The sequence below is a fragment of the Emys orbicularis genome, chromosome 3 (genome assembly GCF_028017835.1).
Source record: "Emys orbicularis isolate rEmyOrb1 chromosome 3, rEmyOrb1.hap1, whole genome shotgun sequence".
NCBI lineage: Eukaryota > Metazoa > Chordata > Testudines > Emydidae > Emys > Emys orbicularis.
The window spans coordinates 214,373,339-214,391,817 of record NC_088685.1 but is presented as its reverse complement, the minus strand read 5'-3'; the positions used below and the strand labels follow the sequence as shown (position 1 = coordinate 214,391,817).

The 18,479-nt window shown below is 52.9% G+C and overlaps 1 protein-coding gene across 3 annotated transcripts in view; it reads left to right on the top strand.

Annotated features, from left to right (window-relative positions):
* Nucleotides 1-4,605: 4,605 nt before the first annotated feature.
* Nucleotides 4,606-18,479, top strand: part of PPP2R5D (protein phosphatase 2 regulatory subunit B'delta) — a 42,198-nt gene continuing 28,324 nt past the window's right edge. For 2 of the 3 annotated variants that reach the window (XM_065402066.1, XM_065402068.1), the window contains exons 1-3: nucleotides 4,606-4,664; nucleotides 7,275-7,361; nucleotides 17,569-17,758. In XM_065402066.1, coding sequence (XP_065258138.1) covers nucleotides 4,638-4,664; nucleotides 7,275-7,361; nucleotides 17,569-17,758 — 304 coding nt within the window. In that variant the 5' untranslated portion in view covers nucleotides 4,606-4,637. Of the gene's footprint in view, nucleotides 4,665-7,274; nucleotides 7,362-9,417; nucleotides 9,483-17,568; nucleotides 17,759-18,479 lie in introns of those variants that run through there. The other variant, XM_065402067.1, reaches the window with a different exon arrangement.

Below are 18,479 nucleotides of genomic sequence, written 5' to 3'. Positions count from 1 at the left end.
CCAGGGAGAGCAGGGGCAGAGCAGATCCTTGGCCAGGCCCGACCAGAACAGCCCCTGCTCCCCGCACAGCCAGGGCAAGCGGCAGCTGGAGCAGGCTCATTGCAGCCCCAGTGATCGCAGCTGCTGTGCCTAGGGCCGAGCTTCCCGCTCTTGCAGGCTGCCTGTAGCCTCAGCCCACATCAGCAGTGTCTGGCCATGGACCAGGGCTCCGTTGCGCCAGGCGCTGCACAAACACCGGACAAAGACACGGGCTCCGTTGCGCCAGGCGCTGCACAAACACCGGACAAAGACACGGGCTCCGTTGCGCCAGGCGCTGCACAAACACCGGACAAAGACACGGGCTCCGTTGCGCCAGGCGCTGCACAAACACCGGACAAAGACACGGGCTCCGTTGCGCCAGGCGCTGCACAAACACCGGACAAAGACACGGGCTCCGTTGCGCCAGGCGCTGCACCGACACCGGACAAAGACACGGGCTCCGTTGCGCCAGGCGCTGCACCGACACCGGACAAAGACACGGGCTCCGTTGCGCCAGGCGCTGCACCGACACCGGACAAAGACACGGGCTCCGTTGCGCCAGGCGCTGCACTGACACCGGACAAAGACACGGGCTCCGTTGCGCCAGGCGCTGCACCGACACCGGACAAAGACACGGGCTCCATTGCGCCAGGCGTTGCACTGACACCGGACAAAGACACGGGCTCCGTTGCGCCAGGCGCTGCACCGACACCGGACAAAGACACGGGCTCCGTTGCGCCAGGCGCTGCACCGACACCGGACAAAGACACGGGCTCCGTTGTGCTAGGCGCTGCACAGACACCGGACGAAGAAATAGCCCTAACACAGCTGCCAGTCTAGTGGGAATCAGGGTGACAGAGGGGTGTAATAGACACGTGGGGTGAGTCAGTGGAAGGAAACAGTGAGGCATAAGAAGCAGCTGTCCCAACTCACTAGCTGCCAAGCCATTGACCCCTTTGTCTGTAGCCCCAACTGCAGAAGATTTCATAGATCTCATAGACTTTAAGGTCAGAAGGGACCATTATGATCGTCTAGTCCGACCTCCTGTACAACGCAGGCCACAGAATCTCACCCACCCACTGCTGTAACAAACCCCTATCCTATGTCTGAGTTATTGAAGTCCTCAAATCGTGGTTTAAAGACTTCAAGGTGCAGAGAATCCTCCAGCAAGTGACCCGTGCCCCACGCTATAGAGGAAGGCGAAAAACCCCCAGGGCCTCTGCCAATCTGCCCTGGGGGAAAATTCCTTCCCGACCCCAAATATGGCAATCAGCTAAACCCTGAGCATGTGGGCAAGACTCACCAGCCAGACACCCAGGAAAGAATTCTCTGTAGTAATTCAGATCCCACCCCATCTAACATCCCATCACAAGCCATTGGGCATATTTACCGCTAATAGTCAAAGATCAATTAATTGCCCAAATTAGGCTATCCCATCATACCATCCCCTTCATAAACTTATCAAGCTTAGTCTTGAAGCCAGATATGTCTTTTGCCTCCACTATTCCCCTTGGCAGACTGTTCCAGAACTTCACTCCTCTGATGGTTAGAAACCTTTGTCTAATTTCAAGTCTAAACTTCCTGATGGCCAGTTTATATCCATTTATTCTTGTGTCCACATTGGTACTGAGCTTAAATAATTCCTCACTCTCCCTGGTATTTATCCCTCTGATGTATTTATAGAGAGCAATCAGATCTCCTCTCAGCCTTCTTTTGGTTAGGCTAAACAAGTTGAGCTCTTTGAGTCTCCTTTCATAAGACAGGTTTTCCATTCTTTGGATCATCCTAGTAGCCCTTCTCTGTACCCGTTCCAGTTTGAATTCACCCTTCTTAAACATGGGAGACCAGAACTGCACAGAGAGAGTTTGAAGGAGGACAATGAGGAGGCCTTGTGCAAGTGATAGGGATGCTAAGCCAGGCTTTATAATGGAAGCTAGTTGCTATCATATCTATGCTAAGTGCATGCAGAGAATCTTTCTCCTCTGCCAGCCATCCTTGTTGGGTGAGAAGTACTGGTTCTCTGACTCCTGCAGAGTGAGGCCCCATTTTCATGGGGTTCCTTCTCGGGCCTAGCACCTCCAACATCCCCAAATCTGTTTACTCATCATCACTACCTGCTCTTTCTGATTAAGTAGCTGCTTGGCTTCCCGATCTGGCCTCAAGCAGATGTGATGCAGCACTGGCCAGTGGTTGCTTGTGTCCAGGGGGAGAGATGTCTGTGGATCCCAAAGCATCTCTTCTTTGTTTTGGAGAAAGTAATCAGAGACTGATATGGTGGGGTCAGCAGTTTGCCTGAAACACCCGCCCAATTAGCAGATGTTGGTCCAATTGGGCATTGTTAAGTGGGTTCTGCTGATTCTCTGAGACAGGACTCATTAACTCACAAAGATATAAGGGGGGAGGGAGTGGCTCTGTTATCCCCCCCAATATTTTCCCTCCCTTCTCTTCAGTCAGCCAGCCTCATACTCTCCTTTTTTGCCCCCACATTCCCTCAGCCTCACAGTCTCCCTCTAAACCCATCCCAGACACTTCCATTCCCTCCCTGTTCAATGCATAGGACACATGTGAGAGAGACAAGGTGGGTGAGGCAATATCTTTGTGAAAAGTGTTCTCCCATGAGTGACAGGGTGTTTTTGTCTTTTATCACTTTCTCTGTTTGAGTTAATTCAGGGGCACACACTATGTGAGTGAAACCAGACAAGCACTACGCTCTCCAATTAACTCACACAGAAAATAGTTTTCTATTATAAAATATTTGAATGAATTGAGCAGTTGTTGTTGTGTCTTTAGTGCTGAACAGCAGCGAGTCGCGACACCTGAATTAAAGCATCCCTACAGATCTGCATGATCAGATGCTGTTTTGCATGCAATGGATGTTTCTTTATGGCCTAGAATTCCTGAATAATTTGGTGCTGCCTGCCTTTTCATCAGGAAGCTTATATGGTCGTTAATCCTGACAACCAACTCATATCCCAAATATTCCATGGGCATCAAACTCTCTCTCAAGACATAAAGATCCTATCTTCACTAGGAAAAAAAGTTAAGATTTTACTGCATGCTAGCTAACACATGGTAATTGACACATGGAAAAATCCTAGAGAATTCAAGCCAGTGGTAGGTTTTGTGGTTTGCTTGTTTTACTCTTTATTTATTTAGGAAATTTTAACCAATCTAAAAATGAACTTTTGTTTAGAGAAACATTATACTGTAATGTAATCATGAGCTCTCTCTGTTTAACAGGGTGTTACCATATTACAAAGTGAGCATCTTTACACTTCCCACAACATGTTGTTTCTGGCGATTTTATTAAATCAAGTGAAATCCCTGATTGCACTCATTTAACAAACCAGGCATGTCTATCAAATATTAATATTAAAAAAGATTGGACAGGTGTGGGGTTTTTTGGCAGGTGAATGTACTGGCAGTTGTAGCTTTAACATGTTAGCAGGTCAAAATTCCTAGTCTTTACCTCAATCTGCTAATGTGTGTTAAAGCCACAACTGCCTTGTCTTCACTAGGACTGTACTGGTATTAGTTAATACATGGTTTAAAAAAAACACTTTTCGTTCACGCCGCAGGACACTACCAGTGCGATCCTACTTGTGACAGACATTGATGGGCAGCTAAATGGACATGTAAAGGTGCCCTCTTACCGCAGTAAAAACAGGTCAAAATGTCTCTGATTCAGAATAAAGGTAGGTGAGGTTACCCAGCCTGTCTTGGGGGAGGCTCCCTGATGTGGATGACTATTCTAGGGAAAAGGTGAGTTTCGAACAAGTGTTGGCTAACGGACATGACAATCCTAGCGTGGACAAGGCCAGCTGTAGCTTTCACACATGAGCTGCTCAAGGTAAACACGGAGGCCTGTGATCCTGCAGCATCAAGGCATAAGTCACCTAAAGCTGCTGGCTCACGATCCCACGCTGGCGGCAGCTGCGCCCATCTGCACTACCAACATATGTGGGGATAACGGTGGGAAAATCCACCTCCCTGAGCGACGCCGTGGCAGTGACCTAGCCACGGGCATGGACAGCGCCAGGTGGACGGGAGGGCTTCCCCTGCGGACCCAGCCACGGGGAGGGGGAGCACCTAGTGTAGGTAGCGTGGTCACTCAGGCCTGTCAAGTGTCAGCAGGCATGTGGCGGGCAGACTAGGCCGGGGCTGTGCTGTGCTGGGGGGGCTGTGCTGTGCTCTGCCAGCGCCCCTTGCCGCCTGGAGGTCTGTCCCTGCCACCTGGGTGGAGCCAAGCCTGCTCTCCGGGGAGAGCCTTTCCCCTGCCCTGGGGTCCAGCCACAGATCTGTTCCCCTCCCGCCCGCTAGGCGGCGCGGCCGGGCGCCTCCTCCTATGGCGCCACGTGACCCTGCCTGGGAGGAGCGGCTGGCTGCCTTGGGCCCCTCTTCTTGCCACGGCCCCGCCCCTTCCGGCGCGCTCCAGCCAATCGGCCGCGGCGACTGCTGGCGTAGGTAGCGCGGTAGGTGGCCAATGAGGAAATTCCGTGCCGGCGGCCCTAGCCAGTGGCGTGCGGCCGGCGAGGCTGTTGCTAGGCAGGTTTGGGCCGGGGAGGCGGCTGGGCCCGGCTGAGGCGGCGGCGGCGGCGAGCGGGCCGAGCGGAGCCGGGATGCCCTACAAGCTGAAGAAGGAGAAGGTGGGGCCGGCGGGCAGCGCGGCTCCTTCCCCCCATGCCCCTCGCGGCCCGGCCTCCCCCCGGGACAGGGAAAGGGGCAGGCCGGGGCCGGGGCTGCAGCCCCCGGGGGCGGAGGGCAAAGGGGCACGGGGGCTGCAGCCCGGAGGGGACTAGAGGGAGCTATGGGTCTGGAGGCTGTGGGGGGTTATGGGGCAGGTGGGCGGAGGTGCTGGGGTGGAGGAGGCTGTGGGGAAGGGGGGCTGGAGGGGGCTATGGGTCTGGGAGTTGTGGGGCAGGTGGGCGGAGGTGCCGGGGTGGAGGGGGCTGTGGGTCTGGGGGTTGTGGGGGGCTATGGGGCAGGTTGGCGGAGGTGCCAGGGGTGGAGGGAGCTGTGGGGAAGGAGGGGTGGAGGGGGCTATGGGTCTGTGGGCTGGGGGGGGTTATGGGGCAGGTGGGCGGAGGTGCCAGGGGTGGAGGGGGCTATGGGTCTGGGGGCTGTGGGGGGCTATGGGGCAGGTTGGCGGAGGTGCCAGGGATGGAGGGGGCTATGGGGCAGGTGGGCGGAGGTGCTGGGGTGGAGGGGGCTGTGGGGAAGGGGGGGTGGAGGGGGCTATGGGTCTGGGGGCTGGGGGGGGTTATGAGGCAGGGGGGCGGAGGGAGCTATGGGGTAAAGAGGCCTGGAGGCTATAGTGCAGGGAGAAGAGGGTGGGAGGCAGTGGGTCCCGCAGTGCTGCCCCGGTAGGCGTCAGTAACAAGGTGCCGTGGTGCAGGGGGAAGGGCAGCAGTGCCCCAGGTAGGGGTACGTGTTCAATAGCATATCACTATGGTGTGGGCATGAGGGGCCACAGGGCTGCAGCGCAGGTATAAATCTGCACCTGCCTGTGAACTCTGACACAGTCCAGGCACGTTTGGCACAAAAAGACGTGACGGCTCCAGCGGCATGGTGCAATCCCTGCGTGGGGCAAACACACACGTGGCCTCGATGCTAGTGGTGACCAGGCTCAGGCACTTATCGGGCTGCAGCATTGCATGCGGTGCCATAGCAAGGACGTGTGTGGGCACGACATGTTTGGTGAACATGTTGCCACAACCCAGGCTCATATCACCCACACCGTGCTCTCTAGGTCATGGTGCGGAAACCCACCTGGAACATGCTGCCATGGCCTGTGCATACATGATGCATCTGGCACACATGTTGCCATGGACCACAGCACCGACTGGCCACACACAGTGAAAACACTGTCCATGCATGATGCACAGGTGTCTGCAGGCAGCAGGCTAGAGTGCTGCACCGTCCTCTGGGTGCACTAGCCTCGCTCACATTCCTGGCTGCTGCACGTCTGTTGTTCATCTGGCTCTGGCTTCTCTCTCCCCTACTTCCCTTTTCTCCCACTTCTCTCCAACCCCAGCTCTCCCACCTCTTTTCCTGTCGTTCTTCCCCCCACTATCTCCCCCCCCCGTGCTCTCTGTTTCTTCCCCCACAAGCACTCTTTAGTCCCTTCCCTTCCCATTGTACCTGGTGAGCTCATGGCTTAATTACAACCCCTTTGTGAGTCCTGTGTTGGCTAATTCTTTGCACCTTTTTTGCTGTCAGATGCCCTCTCGTGGGCCTGGTGTTTTAGCCACATGTTGCATCAGGAACGTTTGTGCTGTAACTAGCTAAACTAATTCCCCAGCTGCTGTCCTCTCCTGGCATTGCATTCCCCGTCACCCATCTGTGGTGGGCCATGGACAGGCCCCAGGTCCGCTGGGGGAATCTTTAGGAGTGTGAATGCATTCTTGTAGCCTGGTTCTGTTTGGGAGGTTAACAGCCAGCTTTCCACACTGCAGGGGGTGGGTTACCGAGTCAGATTGGCTGGGAAGAGGATATGACGTATGTAGTAGTTGGACAGTTGGGATGTTCCAGCCTTAGCTAGGTTGGGGGGGAGGGATAGCTCAGTGGTTTGAGCATTGGCCTGCTAAACCCAGGGCTGTGAGTTCAGTCCTTGGGGGGGCCACTTAGGGATCTGGGGCAAAATCAGTACTTGGTCCTGCTAGTGAAGGCAGGGGGCTGGACTTGATGACCTTTCAAGGTCCCTTCCAGTTCTAGGAGATAGGATATCTCCATTAATTTATTTTATTTATTTATTTAGGTGCAGAGTTCTCCATTGTGAAGGGGAGGAAGTATCTCTGGGAGCCCCCATTTTAAGAGACATGGATTATTGCTGGGGTGGTGTCTCCGTGACAGTCTGTGAAAGAGTGAAGCAGATATAGGCAATGTCTACACTATCCTGCGGTGCAGACTCTGGGGGTGTGAATAGCAGTGCCTGGTGCACCGAAGTACTGTGCTATAGCTCTTCTGTGTGGATGCAGCAGGTGCCAATTAAAAGGTTCCTAGTTCACATTAATGTAGCCCTGTTTGAAGAGGACTATGTTAACGTGAACTGGGAACCTTTTAGTTTGCGCCCGCAAAGTTCATGCAGGGGATTTATTGGGCAGCACTTTGGTGCACAAGACACTGCTGTCTTCACCCCTGTAGTCTGAACGGTGGGGCAGTGTAGCCAAGCCCACAGAAACCTGTGTCTAACTGAACAGAATTAAATCTTTTCCAAGCCCAGTGCAACTGAATATGCTCTCTCCTTGTTGTTCCAGGAGCCTCCAAAGTCTGCTAAAAGCACCACAAAGCCCAGCAGCGGCAGCAGTGGTGGGAAGGATGGTGGGGCAGAGAATTCAGAGGAGGTAAGGCATTCATCTTGCAGAGCATCACACCTGTACAACTCCTCTCTTTTGTATGGCATCTTTCTTTCAAATTGTCTCTTCAACAGCTTTACTGAATAAGGAACTTAATGCGCTTAAATGTGGTACTTAATGTCAAAGGTAGAGAGAGGCAGATTGAGGCAGGAAGGTAGTTGGAAAAGACAGAGGGTGACAACTGAACCCTGTGGCATTCCATAGACATAGAGACTTGAAGGGGAGCGCAGTTAGATATGCCAGAGCCGCCTATGCGGATGGGCTAGAATACAGTAGTGAAGCCTGCATTGAGAGCAAGGACAATGGAGAGGAGAAGCTATAACTAGCAGAAAGAAGGAATCCTGAATGGAACAGAAGTTTCCTTGGCATGGTCCAAAATGTTATTGAGAGGCGAACTGAGTGGTAGAAGAGAGCTTGCAGTTTGCTTGGGAGGGAGAGGCAAGTGCAGGGATAAATTGACATCGGAGTTCCATTAAGCATGGGGAGAAAAGTGGTGGATTTGAGCGATACGGAGAAGGTACTAGAGGAAGTTTGAGTTTCTCACTATTGTAACACCCTGACTGTCAGCAGAGGAAGAGCTGACATATGCAAACACACATTCTATATTAAAAGTGCTACCCAGAGCACCCTGGGCGCTGATGCTGCCAAGAAAGACACATCTGGAGTAGTGTCAATACAGAGTAACTTGCTATAACAAATGATGTCGCATATTAACACACAGTTTTTCTGGAATTAGCAGGAACTCAGGCATATATGAATGTTTTGGTAAGATTGAGCTCATTCAGTGTTCAAACAGTGTGGTTGTCTTGGGCTCTGGAGATAGAGACCCAGCCTCCAGAAAGCATTTTACTCGCCATCTAAGGAGGCATGCTTATTTTTTCCATTAATTTAGTTTTTCAGGCAAGACTCTCTCCACTTCCATCTCAATCTAGTACAGTCCGATTAGAAGGCTGTGTGCTTAAGTCTTCGCTATGTGCTGTTCTTGAGAAATTGGAACGTGTTGCACTATAGCTCTAGCCTGGGAATTAGAGGTTATTGACTTGTTTAAAGTTAGAGAGGGGAGGAAGGGTAAAAAGTCAGCAATTCAGTGGGGCTGTGTATCATCAAAACAGAGTATTCATTTATAACCCCCCATCCCCAAAGATAAACACATTAAATTTATAAACGGCCCAAGCAACATCTATACTGATAGTAGTTGCTCCTTCTGAAAACCCAGTGTTAGAGCTTATGCCTAAACGAAGGTGTAATTGAAACAGAGTCTGAAGCTGGAGTAGTTTGCCTTGGGGACTCCCGTTTAGTGATCCGTGGTCTCCGCTCCATTTTAGTCTCAGCCTCTTGGTCCCCACTCCTTTCCCATGCTGGATTTTCCCCTTTATTTGGTGTGTACGGTTTTAAAAACAATTTCCCACCTTAGTTCCTCCTGGCTAGACGGAAGCAAGGGGACACCACCACTAGCCACGTGAGTTAATCCTTTCCTCTTGTACGGCAGTCGTGATCCTTGGATCCCACAGCGCTGTACAGAAGAACCCAAGTCTCATGTCGTCAAACACAAAGGTGGCCAACAACAATCTGAAGCAACCAAATTAATATTGGGCAGTTCCCCAGTCAGGTTGGTGAGAAGCTGCCGTGCTGCATTCCAAGGACCAAGTGATGCAGTATGAGGGTATAAATAGCATCGCTCGCAAGCTTCCTTCAGTGACCCAAAATGGCAAATACCGTTGGTTGCTACGGCTGTAGAAGAAACCAAGAATGGTTTAAAAAAACCCCAACAAAACAAACCCCAAGCCATTTGAGGCAGAACGTCAGCTCTCCTTTGGCGATACGGCCAGGAGGAGGGAGAAGCCAGCCCTGCAATGTGCTCCCTACCGTGGGTTTCTTCTCCTCCTTTCCCATTAGGGTTACCTGTAAGGCTCTGTTAAAGACTGTTTTTCCTCTTGTGCTCTCTCACCCTTAGCGGCAGACCGCTCTCTTATGGAATGGATGAGTACGTCTCTTGACAAGTAACCTTTTTTTTTTTTCTTCTTAATTTGGATTAAATTCTTCCAGGAAACAAAGTGACTAATCGTAATGCTCAGAAACATTCATACAGAACTATCAGCAGACATACTTGTAAGTCAGCAGTCCGTCACATGTTGTTACTACCTGAATATTTGGAGGATGGATTAGTTGGTGAATGGAACAAGAGATGTGCATTGTGTGTCATCCTTTCTGTGGAAGGCAGAAGGGAGCTTGGGTCAGTGAAGCGTCCATGAATGTGTTTGAGGGGTAAGGTATGTGGGCTGAAGTTGGACTGGATTCGAATGTTGCCCTAACTGGGGATTTCATAGTTTGTCACTGATTGCTTTGAGAGAGCTGAGGTTGTTCAGGTGCATTTCTTAAGAGAAGTTTTGTTTCCTTTGGGGGTTTTTTGGTGTGTGTGTGGGGGGAGAATTTTCCTGTTTTGAAGTGATCAATAGACATTTAAATGAGTACTGTATAGAGCAAGAGGGCAACCCTGCTCCAGCACGTCTCCCTGTTCCCTCCCACCACATCGCAGGAAGACGCAGGCGTCTTTCAGCCAAACTTGCCTCTCAAACAGAGTTTCAGATTCTGCTTCCAGAACAAAGCATTTTCCCAACAGGCTAAGGCTCTCCGCAGAGAAGCCCTGCTCTGGCAGACTTTACAGGTGCAGCAGATTGGGACTTCCCCCTGTGAATTCTGGCAGGTCTACAGGAGGGTGAGGCAGGTGAGGGGCTGGCAGCAGGCTTGGGAACCTGCACTAAGCCCTTAGTTTCAGCACTTTGACGCCTGTGCTGTAAGCAAGTGGTGAATTCCGCTGTCGTGGACAAGCAAATAAAATACCATGCAAGCCAATCGTGGATCTGTACTGGAGAAGGGAAACCTTGAAATCCATATGCGAGTGCAAAGACCCGCCAGCCCTTCAAAACATTCAGCAATGCCAGTGATGAGGGAAAGCAAAAGGATGCAGGATTAGTTCCTATAAGATGTACATTCATTTCTACCTGGTCAAGAGGTCACTGAGCTAAGGTGAAAGTATCAACGGTCAAGTGGCAGCAGCACTTAGTAGCTAGGCACGGGGCTTGTAAGGTGCCTCCTTTGCTCCGAAAGAGAAGTTACCAGTGCTAGGACTCTCAGGAGTAAATCTGGGGAGATGGGGGAGAAAGGGACCTCTGGGGAAGTGGTTTCCTTTAGGGACTGGATGATGATGGGAGAAGGTGTCAGTGCAGATCTTGGGGGAGGAGATGCTGCTGCAAATCATTTCAGTATGAGCTGGGGGAATGAGGAGGAGGAGAGTTACTCATCTCTAGCCAGAGAGAGACTGGGAGGGGCAGGTGAGGTGGGTGGGTGGAAGAGAGTTAATGGCCTGGAAGAGGGAGGGAGGCAGGATGGAGAAGTTGCTCTGCAGCCCGGAAAGCGGCTCAGGAGAGGCAGGGATGAGATTCCCAACTCCTGGGGCTCAGGGACAGGCCTGTTGTTCTTTGAGCTGCTGTCTCATGCACTTCATAGGCATTTCTATGGGACTTGTCACTGCAGTACACTGGAAAGTCTGCAGCTGATTGAACTAGGGTTGCTTCAGGTGTGGGAGGTGGATTTTAATAGAGGCAGTTGGCTAAAGGCAGTAGAAGAGGCACTTGTATGTATCGGCTCCAGGGGTTGGAGAAGAAGAGTCAGCAAAGAAGGGGCTGACAGCAAATCTGGGCTGAAGAACTTGGTGAGTTTAGGAGCTTGAGAAAACTGTGAGGCAGGATTGCATACCAAGGGGTGAGGCAGCGGAGAGAGCATTCTGCCACAAATAGGAGTGGCTGGAGTATGTGAGAGCACGGAGAGGGGAGCCTGTGAGCTCAAGGGTGTGGCTGGGAGAATGACATGCAGGCTCTGGGAGTCCAGGATGAAGTGTAGTTCAAGAGCCTGGGGCTTATCTGTGGACACATGAAGGCCTCCCAGGGAGGAGGAGGAGAGGAGGGAGGGTCTGGCTATGGGGAGGAGGAGTGAGAGTGGAGAACCCGAACTTAGCTTTGGTGGTGGCTGGCATGTCCTCTGGGCCTGAGCAAGGGGGCTGTGCCGGGAGGAGGTAGCTTCCACACTCACTGAGTCAAACGTTGACGTTAGTTTTTAAAGCAGCCTTCAGAGGGGAATAGTGTAGCGTAGCAGCCTCCCTGAGCTGCCTTGCCTTGGTGTAGTGTGAAGGCATCTAAGTCTGTCTTATCCGGCTAGGAGATGAGTGCCCAGCCTCATTCTTCTCAGAGACCAGCCAGCGGCTGAGCAGTGTTAATCTGGAGAGAAGGGTTTTTAAGGTGGACATCTCTGTGCATTAAGTGACAAGCTTTCAGCTTCAGTGATCCATTTATGTCTGCTGCATTTTCAAGGCTAGAAACTCTTTAGAAGAAAATGCAGAATCGTCTTCTGAGTTTGCATTTCCCCCCGTCCCCTGGCCCAGTCAGGAGTGGGTGGGGGACCCCGATGGGCTGGCGCTGCTGGCAAACCTGGGGGACAACAAACCTACACGGGTAGTGCGTGATGAGAGTAAGAAGTCCGCCTGGTGCTGGTTTCCACTAAAATCTTTCAGAGCACAGCAGTGTGAAGGAATAACTATCAACCCCGCATCCCCAGCCTGAGCTGGGAGTGTACAGCGCCCCTCCCTGTGCAGAGAGGAGTTCTGTGTGTTATCAGGATGTCTCTGTTGGACTTTTCTCTAGCCAGCAAATCTTCGCTATTCTTTTGACTGCCCAGCTGTTGAAACCTTACGCAGTGCTTCCCTCCCTCTACAGCAGCTATTCAAGGCTCTTCAAAAGCAGGAGTAGTAAAGTAGCAAGGCCCTTCCCAGACTCCTAATGAAGTGACTACAGCCAGACCCTGTTCGTATGCAGCGTGCTCTCTGAGCTGGTAGAGTTCCCTGTCGCCTCTCCATGTGAGAAGGGGGGACCAGGAGACGGGAGAGCCCGTCAGTTTCAGATGTCTTTTGAAAGTACTGTATTGTTTCCTGCCCTGCTTCCCGCAGAGTGTTTCCAGGGTTAAGGCCATTTGGGTTCCTCCTTGTTTCTGGCTGTAACGTCTCTCCCTCAGGCTGGCCCGTCCTGTGGACTGTCTGCCTTTTCTTCTGCCCTGTGCGAAGGGCATAAACTAGCTTGGAGAGCTCCCTTCTTTGTAAGTTCCTTAGCGGTGTTTGAACAAACCTGTCGGTTGCTAAGGCTATTCCGAGGGCTGGATAGTCACGGGGAGAACTGAACTTTGGGACTCTAGGAAGTGTCCAGTGGGAATCCTGCCAAATGGACTCAGTGGCCTAAGGCATCAAATGAGAGATCAATATTCAGGAATAGCCTCGTACTAGAATAGCCTCACATCCCCAATAGCTTCATAGCACCTCTTGCTAGTGCCTCATCTCCGACCTTCATTACGTGGGCCAGCTCCCCCCCCCCCACAGGCAAACAAGCAGCTGCTGAGACAGCTACAGCAATGGCCTATGTGGAAATCTGTTAGGAAAGTAACATTTCTGCTGACTTGAAATGTGATTTAGCAGGTCGGAGTGACGGGGACGTGCTGGTGTCTTGTGAGCAGCCACTGGCCCAAATGAGCATCCTGCTCAGTAATTCTTTCCCTGCCCACTCACCCCGTGTGTCCGCTATGACGCTCCTGCACCACTGAGTGCCTGGGAAGGCCTCTTTGGCGAGACCTCTGTTCTGTGCCCTCTTCCTTGCTAAACGGCTCAGCCTTTCCTTGCTGATCACCTCCTGCGCCTTGCGTGGATCATCTCTTCTCCGCTGCTGGCTTACCTCTGCCCTGCAACACACTGGCATTGTCAGGAAGTCCAGCCAGCTTGTGCTGTGTGCCCGCCTGGCATCCTCAGGCTCAATCTTCAAGGGGCTCTCTAACCTTTAATCCTCTGGCATGTCCCCTGCACCCTTCCCTTCTGTTACTCCCACCGCCTCCCACACCCATTCCTCCCTCTCTCGTAGGATTTGTTTTCTTGAGCAGTCAGTTGTGCCCTGGTCTCCAAACCTTCCTTTGACCTGTTTACCTCTGTGCAAGCCAGCTGTACTCCCCCCTCCTGCACCTCACCTCCCTCCTCCCCTTTGCTCCAAGGTTCTGGAGGGTGCAGCTGGTTCCTGTCTCTGCAATTGTTCTTTCAGGGTCTCCTTTTGGCTACTTCTCCGCCATGTCTCTCTTCCTTCTACGTCTTATTCCTAGGACTTCATCTGCTATAGGGGAAGGGAGGTCAGTTACCGCCTTTGACCCGATGACTTTCAGATTTTCCTCGTTCAGCCTTGCATCCAAGTGCCTCCAAAATATCTCCCTTGTTGTCCCGCTGTTAGCTCTTCTTCGTTCCCCTTGTCCCTTCTCCAGCACTCAGCACTTCCTCTGTCACCCACCTCTCCTCTCCCTGTATCTAGGTTGCCAGCCCTCACTCAGGAATCTCTCCTAAAACCCATCCTTTCCAGCCTGGTTATAAGAGCCTTCATGCTCTGGTCATCTCCCACTCCTGTTACTACGCCTGCTTTCCACCTACATTGCTGACATCCCACTGCTCTGGTCACGTCAATCCCCCACCTCCCTCAGTTTCCTTTCTCCTTCCACGCAACTCGTGGTCCCTGTTCTGCACAACTCCGTCTAGTCCTGCGTCTGCTCTCATTTCCTCCTGCGTCATTGCTCCCCGCAAACTTCTTGGGTACCTGCCTCCTTTGTATCCTCCCTTCTCCTGGCTGAGCTGTGGAAATGGGGTATGCTCGCTCTTCTCTTTGCTCTTTCTTCCAGGCTAGCCCTCCCAGTGCCAAGTGCACCCCTCTAAAACTCACTCTTGAAAGGTCTTTTGACATTAATCCACCAAAGAAACAAGTCCGAAACAGCCTTGCCATGCCGTTTCTGAGCTGAGCCTTTCTCTGCATGGACATCTGCATGCTCTGCTGTGTGAGAGCTGCTTGGACAGTTGTGCTCCGGGCATCGCCAGACAGCCCTCAATGTACGAGAGTCCAGTGGCAAGTCACAGCAGGCCTGTGCTCATTGCGTAGCTGTCCCAGGCAGACCAGTCTCCAGGGTGGAGTTCCAAAGCCTGGTTTCCTGTTCTGTGTCGATTTCAGGAATCCCGTATTTTCCATCCCTTGCTCCCACGCACGCAGACTTTAACTTCAGTGTGGAAAGAGGTTAATGGTGGGGTGCCCCACATCCAGCCTGGCCTGCCTCACACCCTCTGCCCTTGAGTCCCCGTGCTGGGCAGCACCTCTGGGCATTAGGGAGGGGGTGGCTTACTAGGGGCTCGGGGGACAGGGACTCACAGGAGAGGCAGAAGTGGTGTGATGGAGGTGTGGTGGGGTGGAGGAGTGATGGGCTGAGGCTTGCATAGTAGCTCCTCATCCTGGCGCATCCTGTGGTGCTATTGCGTGTGATGGAGTGCTAGGTAAATACAATGACCTAGGGCCTCCCTAGGCGGGGAGCTGGAACAATGTGTATAGTGGGGGTGCTGAGAGCCATTGAACCAAACTGTAAACCCTGGATATGATGGAAACCGCTGCTCGCCAGGGGGTGCTGCAGCACCCCCACTTCCTGCAGTTATGTCCCTAGGCGCTTCCAGCAGGCCCTAGAGGAGTAGGGGGCGGAAGATGGAGAGGGGAGTACAGCTGGCTTGCACAGAGGAAGACTCTCAGCTGCAAGGCCGGCCGTGGAAGAAGGCACAACGAGCGAGGCTGCGGAAGAGAGCGGTGTCTGAGATGAGGCAGGGTCGGGCAGAGCGATGGAAGGGAGGCTGAGTAGGCAATGACCGCACAGCATGGAGGAATGGCTGCTGGAGGGGGGTGGGGGGCAGTTACTTGGCTCTCGCAACAAAGGAGCAGAGCAAAGCGGGTTTTAGACTGACCCAGTATCCATCCCTTTCTGTCTCTGGAGCATTCGCCTTGGTATCCAGGGCGCTCTGTGCCACCTTTGGGGCTCCTTCTCCAAGTCCCTTCACACAGTCTCCCCAGCTACCATCTCACGGTTCTCAGGAGTTCCCTGTGCTGTCACGCACACAGGACTCTGGCAGTGGCTGGGTGGTTGCTGCTGGTGGCACAGAAAGTTCTCATTCCCCCTCTCTGACAAGACACAAGCGACATAAACCTAGGCTGTGAGCTCTGCAGCAGAGACTGCTATCCCGTGGCATGTCTGGACACACCCAGCGAGTGAGTTTTACTTTGCACAGGTGCTGTAAGTACAACAGACTGGACGGGAGGGACGCAGGGGTTTGTAGGATGTGCTCAGGAGCAGGGGCAACAGAGAAAGCTCAGTGCTCGAATTACGGGGGGCCTGGTCTGGCTTTGCAATGTTTAGGGGCTACCTTACTTGTTTCTTATTCAAAGGCACAGGTGGCTGGGAGGTGTTTTGGCCACCCTCTCACAGGCGTTCCCAGTAAAGTGCTCAGCGGCACAGCCACACAGCCGTCTTCCATTTACCGCACGTCACGCCCTGTGCCTCTCCCTCCGGAGCGGGCGCTACCAGAGCCAGGCCGGTGACTCAGGCTGGGCAGGGCTGAGTGGCTGTTGTGGGTGGAGGTGGGAGTGGGACGCAGAGGAGCTGGAGTGGCCACTGCAGTGCCTGGGATTGGGCCAGGGAGAAAGTAGGAACTGCCGTGAACGGGCTGAGACTTGAGAGCAGCAGCATCTGGGGAGAGAGACACGAATGGCCAGGACCCCTCTTCCCAGCCTGGACCCGGCTGGTCCCGATCTCCCCCCACTCCCCATGCAGAGCACCCACCCCACCCCCCTCTATCCCTGACCCCCAACTGCCCCTGCTCCCTATGCAGAGCACCCACTCTGACGCCCCCTCCTCTCCCTGGGGTGGAATTGTTTGGCCCCCCTCGAGTGGAGCCCTGTCATCCTGCAGGGGTCCAATCCCTGTCTGTGCCCTCCCTCCTCCTGGCTCGCCTGGGCTGGGGTCAGTCTGGGAGGGTGTGGGGTGGCGAGCCCAGTGTTGGGAGCAAGGCAATGAGGGAAAGCACCCCACAAACAGCTGTAGGGGCTGCCAGACGGGTTGCTTTTATGCAGTTAGGACATCAGCATAAGAACCTGAGGTTAGGGTCGGAGTGAAATCAGAGGCATACAGAGGGCCTGATGCTGACACAAGTAGTCCTTACCCACCCAGTCCCCTCCCTGCAGTCAGTGGCAATACTCGGGTGAGGAAGAGTTTTTCAGGATTGGGCTCAGGAACAGGAAAATGGGGAAAACACATTCCAGGGTCAGGTGGGGGTAAATGAGGGCAGAATCTGGACCACAGTGGGACAGATTGTCCAAAAAGAAAAGCTCTTAAATGAAGTGGCCAGAGTCCCATTGAGAGCTCCTGGGTTCTGAGCTCTTTGGAAAAACTGGTCCCTTCCCTTAGGTGCTTCAATGGTAGGGGTTGGGCACTGGCTCTTGGAAAATCTGGGCCAGAGTGTGCATCAGGGTGGGAAACCCATTGCACTCATCGACGTTTGTTTTGTGACCTAAAAAATGTGGACGCTTCAGAACGGAAATAACCCACACCCTGCTGGATGGTGGGGGGATGAGTTACAGAAGTTTATGGAAGCAGGGAGAGGAGACAGAAGAAAGTTAGCTATTAATGACAAGTCAGGTTTGATAAAATGCAGGGGGTAGCATGATTTGGTTTCTGGCTCCTCCTCCCCCTGCAAATTACACTGCTAACTTGGATTTTACTGCTGGAAGTGTACAAAGGAATGTCAGAAAGAGGCATCCTCCAGATCGTGAATACTGCCGAAATTAATCACTGACTGTAGCTCTGCCTCCAGTTCAGTATGGGGCAGCTTTAACGCTTTATTTTCTAAATGAATTCAGAATAGATTAATTGGAAAAGTAGGACATGCTCCACTTTAAAATTAGACATGGAAATGTTAAGGGGAAAAGCAGCACGCCAAGATTAGAATTATCGACTGAATGCTCCCAGCGGCCGATAGCAAGAGGGACATTCAACGCAGATGGACACAAACTTGCTGTAGTTGCCAGGCATACGTGGCATGATTGCTGGACCCTGCTCTGAGTTATTGTCTAGGCCCCCCTGTTTTTTCCCCATAATTCGAGCTGCTAGATTTTCTTCAGCTCAAGAAGAGGCTGACAGTGTCTCGTCTTGGTAAACAACCTGTGAAACTATAGCCCACCACATGCTTGTGGATCAGGTTGCTAGAGCTGAGATCTGGGGCTCTGGGTTGTCCTATTCTCTTCTTGATCTCCCCTGTCAGGTCCAGCAGCAGCAGCCGCCACCACCGACTTCAAATAAGCGCCCCAGTAACAGCACCCCCCCGCCAACGCAGCTGAATAAGATCAAGTACTCCGGAGGACCCCAGATTGTAAAGAAGGAGCGACGGCACAGCTCCTCCCGCTTCAACCTGACCAAAAACAGGGAACTGCAAAAGCTCCCTGCGCTCAAAGGTAAGGACATGGCAGGTTTGGGGGTGCGTATGTCTAAGTCTCAGGTCTGCCTGGCTCACTGGAAACCTTCTCGAGGCAGAACAGCCGCAGTTCAGCGGTCACTTTGGAGACAGCCCAGCAATAGTCATGCTAGCCTTGATGCCTGCAGTGCCATAGTGAAAGCAGCTGCCACTTCCTCAGCCGTTGGGGGCTGAGAGCTTCCAGTGCGGCGCTACAACGGAGGATCCAGGGTTCCTTGCCCATTGCTGTCTGGCTGCAGCTGTGTCACAGTGTCCTTATGCTGCCCCAGTCACCCTCTGGTGATAGGGTAGCTTATTGTTTGTATTCCCATAGGCCCCTCCCTGTGCTAGGCGCTGCACAAACACAGAACAAAAAGACAGTCCCTGCCCCAGGACCAGAGACGACAAATGGGTGTAGACAGATGGGAAGTACAAGCAAACAATGAGACAATACTGGTTGGTGTGATAGGCAGTAGCTGAGCCCTGCAACCACAGTATGAGCCCTCCCCGTTCAGAGGAAGCAGAAGGAACCCCGTGAGTGTTCTGCCAGACAGATAGGGGCTCCAGCAGGTCCAGCCACAGCCCTCTCTTTAGCATCAGTGTGTGCCCTCAGGCTTCTCCCAGGAGTTTAGAGCACTTCCCCTTGCTACTAGGGGTTTACAGAGCTCCTCCCCTTGACTGTGGGGCTTAGCTACATTCCCCCTCCAAAGGTGGTGCAGCTG